Here is a 7114-nt window from a genome sequence, read left to right as displayed (position 1 = left end):
TTTCTCTTTTTTTTTCTGTTAAATGGTAATTAAATGAGAAGGATAAGAGGAGGTTGATAATTAGGGTTTTGATATGGAATAGGTGAGATATGGGCCTTTATATATAGAAGGGAGCGACCAAACTGCCTCAACCACATTTGGTTGAGTTAAATTCAAAAATAAATGCAACCACTAACATGAATCGTTAATCCGTAAAGATTAAAACCAAACGACTCTTCATATGTACCAGAGAACGACTCGTAGAGTCGTTATTTTATATGTATACAAGGTGACGATTCAAGGTGAAAACTGGGCTGAGTTGGTTATATCTATCAATGTAGAGTCGTCACTTTATAAAAAAGAGTCATCATACATCGAGAAAAGGGTCGTTAGTCTACAGAAAATCTGGGTGACGACTTAAAGAGTCGTTCACCTGTAAATTATGCTGACGATTGTCTGGGTCGTCATATTAACATCTTACAGAGTGACGACCCTATACTGATTTTGTTGTTCTTTTTTGTAGTTGGTTGTACGGGTGAGCTCTCAACCTGAACCCTTCGACACTGTCGGCCCCGAATACCTCCCAAGCATATATGACCGATTTGGTACGTTTTTATTGTTTGAGTCAATGTATATCCATACGAAAATTTTTTAATTAGTGTTTTATAATGAACATGTTATTTGTTTAATGTAGACGTGGAAAACAAAGGCTGAGGTCAAGGAATGGATTATTTCCAAGGCAAAAGAGAATATGTGCGTAATTGTTCAAAGCAAACACGTTTATTGTAAGCAAATGGAGATGGTATGCGAGAGAGCGGGGGATAAGGAAGAAAGTCACAAAGGGAAGAACTACAAGTATGTGAAGAAGACGACGAGGGTCTACAAAACTTCGTCGAAGAAGATAAAATGCCCCTTCAGGATTGTTTTCAAAAGGCATCCCGAAACTCTACTATGGTGGATGTATAGTATTCCGGATGGTCGTCACAACCATCCTCCACCTAGTACCCTTTTAGGGCACCCAACATATGCCCGATTGAAACCACATCAAATGGAAAAGGTTCGGCAGATGAAGCGATGTAGGCCCCTTAAGATTCTAAATGCAATAAAGGCGGAAGATAAGTCAAACTTGTCTATTCTTTCCACAATCTACGCTGCCAAAGCAACGATCAAGAGAACTGAATGGGATGGTAGATTAATTATGCAACAATCATAGTGGTTGGCAGAAAAACATAACTATGCCATGCAAACAAGGGTCGGTCCGGGCGGCAAAGTGACTCATATTTTTCTTGCCCATCCTAGGATGAGAACCAGTGAACCAGTATTTGGTTCCCGTTGGACAACCTTTGCTCCATTGTGGGTTGAGTTCCACATCTTCATTATCTTTGATCAGTGATGGGAAATGATCATAAATCCACACCTATAGCAACCAATGAAATAAACATAAATAATTCAATTTTTAAAATGTACAAAAATAAGAAAACTTTCATCAATCCAAATACCTGGATTAGAGCCAAATTCCCATTAATTTGAGAAGTTAGTTTGCGAGATCCCTGAGAAAGCTGACCATTCAGGTGTGCAATTATGGCAGTCCCCCAAGAGTACTTGCTCACATCTTCCAAGGGATCCAAAAGCTGAAGAAGGTTGGCGCTCACCCGGTTACCTTTGCTGTCAGGAAATATAACCGACGCAAGGACATACAACAAATACCCAGCCGCCGCATAGCGACATTCCATATCAGAGAGACCTCCTTCTTTTTACTTCTTTTCTGTCCCAGAAAACATGTTCCTAATATCTACAAGTTTGAACTCTTTCTTCGGGTACTTAGGTCCCTTCTCGAAAAGCCCATTAGTCTTCTCGGAATCCCAGCCAAACAAGTTCTTGGTCCATGTATAGATGTCTTCCCAACTAGGCCTTCTCTTGAACTTCTCACTGGTTGATTTGCCTTAGACCTGCAACCCTAATATCTGTTCTGCGTCATCAGGAGTTATCGCCATCTCACCAAAAGGAAGTTGGAATGTGTCGACTTCAGCGTGATACCTTTCACAGAAACTAGATACTGCGACCTTGTCATACGCAATCACAGAGTTCAGAACGGCATCGTACAAACCTGAGTTTTCAACCAAATCTCTAACTCTTGCACATTCACCTTATAGCGACCACAACTCCATTTTCTTGAAAGAAGATTGGTGCCGGAAAAGACGTGCGGCATCCTTATGATCCTACAAAAAAAAACAAAACATAAACAAGTTAACACCAACTAATCAAATAACAAGCAAATTTGGGATTCTTACGATTATGTCACTAATGCAATGAGCCCACGATCCAGGATATCCAAATAGAACTTTGCCCCCATCTCTAGGTTCTCCTCTAAGTTTACCACCTCGAAGAGGAGGCAACATCAAATGAGTAGCGGGAATGTGTCTCGCACTGGGTGCAATATCTGTTCCATCCTTCTTAACCCTCTTTACCGGCTTTTTCGCCTTTGCATTCTCTTCCTCATCCTCAACAGTGGTTTTACCATCATCACCACCTTCATCCTTTTCATCATCATTACCTTCATTCTCTTCCTCCTCATCATCATTATCATCACCGCATTATTACCTTTATGTTGTTCCTCCTCATTACCATCATCCTCATCATCACCACTACCATTACCTTCAGCCTCTTCCTCCTCTTCTTGCTCTTCTTCTTGTTACTCTTCTTCTTCTTGAATCTCTTCTTCTTGTATCTCATGTTCTACACCCTGTTCCTCCTCTACTTTCTCTTCTTCTTGTTCATCTTCTTCTTCAGCACTAGTGTTAGCTGAAAAAACAGGAGTGTATGATTCTGACGAATCGGACAACTCATTACCTTTGTCTCTTTGTTCGGTGATAGAAAATGATACCTCACTCGGCCTTCTTCCGCGTAATGGACCGGCAAGTAAGTATTTATCGTTGCGGGGAGTTTTTGAAGGAGGAGTTATCGTGATTTCAACCTTGTCTTTCGTTTTCTTGTCACTACATTCCAAACACGATTTTTTTTTATAAGACATCAACTTTATCTCTATCAGTTAAAGAGTCGTCAATGATATGCTCTAACAAAATAACGACTCTTCATTACAAAGTAACGACTGTAATTTATAAGGTAACGATTCTTTGCAAAAATTGGACAGTGAGGATGATTTTGGTCCTTAAAGGGTCGTTAAAGATTAAACTTGGGTCGTCAAACAAGTAACTGCCGACCCTTTAAAAGAGATGACGACTCTAGGGATTATAGATTACTAACGAATCTAGTCTAGGGATTATATACTACTGACGAATCTATCGTTTTCTCCAACAGAAGGCAGTTCAAGTTCAACCCAGAGTCGTTACGCATTAATTTAGGGTCGTCAAACTACAGTCGTCATCTTCAACCTAATATGGCGACGACTCTATTCTAGGGCACAAAAGGTCGAAGTAGCAGAACAAGGATCGTCATATTTACACTAACAGGTTAACGATTTTTCATAGAAAAAGCATGCAATGTAAGAGTCGTTAGGGTATTATTTCTTCGATGCTAACGACTCTCACTCTGTAACTTCTATTTTTCAGTTACCAATCTCGATTACACAATCAAAAAACAACCAAAACATCGAATAGGAGGTGGGTTTAAGTTCACGTACCCTCTAATTGGAGCCATTCCCTTTTTGGGTTTCGATTTGCTTGCTTCAGGAGCTCTTCGCACGTACACCTTTGCATTCACCGTATCTACAAGGTTAGGAATTTGAAGTGCTTTGCGAGCGATTTGCTTTAGCCATATTTGTAGAAGAAGTTAATCGTCGATTAAAGTTTTATCATCGACGATTACGCGATGAATCGGTTCGAAGAATTTTCCTCGGTGGAGGTGGAGTCGTTAATGGTGGAGGTGGAGAAGAGAAAGGGAGGAGAGGAAGATGAAGATAAAAAAAAAACTGATTTTCTCTTTGATTTAATTAGGATATATAGATTAGGGGTCTTAATTAGAATAGTTAATTAGTAAAATTGATTTTCAATTAATGAAAGGTAAAATAGTATATTCATATTACGATATTTATACCCCTGAAAATTTTGGGTACAAACAAAATTCCATCGCCCCGAATTGGAAGTTAGGCCCCCAGTTAAACTAGGAAAAAGATCTGTAAACAGAATACGCAGACGAATCCCGGAAATAAATAAAATAACATTTTAAACTTTTCCCATATATTTGCTATGATACGGACGAGACATCAAGAGAGAGAAACAATATGAAAACAGCGGATTTGCGAATCAGAAGAAAGTGGATTTCAGAATCTCGAGTTAACCAAAAAGAAAAGGTAAGTAGAAGAAGATATCAGATTTTATTTTCAGACAGAAAAAAAGATTTGAGATATCAACGAGAGATATCAATCAGACCCTTCAGAGTCAGACAGACAGATATCATCATATCAAGAAGACCGGACTTGATAAATAGTCCTAACCAGATCACTTCTTATTCCCAAGTTCCAACAACAACATTATTTTCTCTCAATCTTCAATCACTGTTTCCTGAGCATTTATATTTTCATTTCATCAAGACTGTTTAGTAAATCCCATCATCAAATGGCTGGTTTTGCTGATGTTTCTGTTCATGAAGAACTTCATGTTCTTGCTGTTGATGATAGTCTTATTGATCGTAAAGTCATTGAAAGATTGCTCAAAATCTCTTCTTGTAAAGGTAATTATTTCATTGATTGATTGATTTTTTTCCTTTCTTCTTGATATCTTTTCATTCTTCTTCTAAACTGATATTGATGGGAATTTTTTTCTTTTTTTACAGTAACAACTGTGGATAGTGGAAGAGGAGCTTTACAATACCTTGGGCTTGATGGAGATGATCAAAACTCAGTTGGATTTGTTGGTTTGAAAGTGAATTTGATTATAACTGATTACTGGATGCCTGGAATGACTGGATATGAACTCATGAAAAAAATCAAGGTAATATCCTATCCATCCTTTTCTTCCTTTCCTCTGTTTTTTTTTTACATTCAAAAACAAGAATCTGATTGATTTTTTTTTTGTATGAACAGGGATCGAAAACATTCAAGGAAATTCCAGTTGTGATCATGTCATCAGAAAATGTATTGCCTCGGATCACCAGGTGTTTGGAAGAAGGAGCAGAGGAATTCATAGTAAAACCAGTTAAATTATCCGATGTGAAAAGATTGAAAAACAACTTGACAACAAGAGATTCTGATCAAGAAATAGTGCTAGATAATCAGGATAATCAAGTCAAAGGGACTACTACGCTTAAAAGGCAATTCCATGAGACTGATCAAGATATTGCTGTTCTTCAAAATGATGATGATGATCTTCAATCATCACCATCGTCCTGTTTAACTTCATCAGATTCTCCATCGAAAAGACGGAGGAAGACGATGATGAATGACAGTGATTGATCCAAAGTTCTCCACTACGAATTTTTTTGTTTTTTTGATTGGGCATTTTGTGCTTATTTCACATGTCCGTTGACTTAATTTGCCTGACCTTTTGACTATACCTTTTTAATGTTGAATTTAGTACAGTCTTGTTCTTTGTCTTACATTTAGCAGTGTTTCTTCTAAATTTCGCACATTTTCCATATTTTTCAAGTAATCGAACCCAAAGCGAAATGAACACGAGAACGAAATCGACAACGGATGGTTCCTTCAAGAAAAATAGATCATTTGCACGGCATAAGTCCCTATATCTATTGAGGTATCTGAAGTTAGGATTAGCTTGTGAAAAGGGAAGAAACTTATAAACTTAAAATTGTGAACTTCAAAAATTGATAAAGTTTATGGTGCCCGGCTGCCTGCCGCGTGCCGTCTCGATAACCTTTTCTATTTAAACTTCTTTACTCTAAATGGGTATCCAAACATACTCTTAAATCATCTTATAATCCTTGAAGTATATTTGGATATCAGAGATATAAGTGCTTCCGGATTTCGAGAAGCAACTAAAATTTGATTCATAAAAAATTAATTTTTTCACGTCAAGAAATTAATCTCGAATTGCCAGCTTATTTCTAAATTTCTTTTGGCTTCTAGAACTTGAAAAGTTACTTTTGAGAGCGTATCTAAACGCCCTCTAATATCAGAACAAGTTTTTGACAATGGTGAGAAGTTTACTGATATTAAAACACTAAAAATAAAATTGATTGTAATTTTCATCAGAACCCATTTCCCGAACTCTATAATAGTAATCTTCACCATTTTTTTTTTTGCAGTTTTAGGTGCAAACACAGGAAGATAAAGTTGTGAGGCCTAATTAATTTATAACCTAAACATGAAATCAACTTTCATACAGAAAAAATTGAGAGAGGGTTTATCATGAATGTCACATCAGTGTGGCAATCTTTTCATGGTTGAAAATGCTTACAATTTAGGGTTTTGAGCTTATTTCCGGATTTTTTCTTTTTTGGGTTGAAAAGGAGAATTCATTAAATGAAAGAATTTACAATGCAAGCTACCAGAGATAGCTGGAGAAAGAAAAAAGGAAAGATTACATAAACATATTGTCCCAATTTTGGACAGAACATGAAAAGTTCAGGTGAGCTTTGAAGCCAAAAACAGAAGCTCATTTCAGGATCGTTAAGCGATTAGGAATCAAAGGTCCACTCTAAGACCATTGAGTTATTTCCTAGCAGGATTCACCACTCAAGTTAAGGGTATACCGTATACGGGCCTTGGAATGTCCTTATAACTAAAAGTGATAGTTGTGCATGCATTTGAATACAAATATATGGTAACTTGTAACCAATACAAATAAAACTCTAATCCATTTACAAATTTGTGAATGTGCATGCATTTAAATTTATTAACGCGCTCAAATGCATACAATACAAACCTGTATGCTTGTTTTCCCCCTCATAAATAAAACCAACATGTAAATACAATAAATGAGCAGAGAAAATTTAACAACAGGATCTTGCAAGATAGGAATATTAATTACAACCTGCCTAATAAGCATTATTTGTTTTAATTAAATGTTCTTAATGGATTTTAATCCTTTGTTGCGTTATCAAATCTTATATAAACCCTTTTCTCATATGCTATATACACATTACTTGACAGAAACAAAATTAAGGAACGAACAAAAACAAAATTTGAACAAGAATGGTTTCCTTCGATGGTTTTTTCTAC

General features: G+C 36.8%; 1 protein-coding gene across 1 annotated transcript; it reads left to right on the top strand.

Annotated features, from left to right (window-relative positions):
• Nucleotides 1-4195: 4195 nt before the first annotated feature.
• Nucleotides 4196-5534, top strand: LOC113334173 (two-component response regulator ARR5-like). The gene is made up of 3 exons (XM_026580522.1): nucleotides 4196-4668; nucleotides 4771-4928; nucleotides 5021-5534. Exons 1-3 carry the CDS (start codon nucleotides 4554-4556, stop codon nucleotides 5387-5389), a joined length of 642 nt encoding a protein of 213 aa, XP_026436307.1. The 5' UTR covers nucleotides 4196-4553; the 3' UTR covers nucleotides 5390-5534.
• Nucleotides 5535-7114: the final 1580 nt, after the last annotated feature.

Source organism: Papaver somniferum, unplaced genomic scaffold (assembly GCF_003573695.1).
Source record: "Papaver somniferum cultivar HN1 unplaced genomic scaffold, ASM357369v1 unplaced-scaffold_135, whole genome shotgun sequence".
NCBI lineage: Eukaryota > Viridiplantae > Streptophyta > Magnoliopsida > Ranunculales > Papaveraceae > Papaver > Papaver somniferum.
This window is presented reverse-complemented; position numbering and strand designations above follow the sequence as displayed.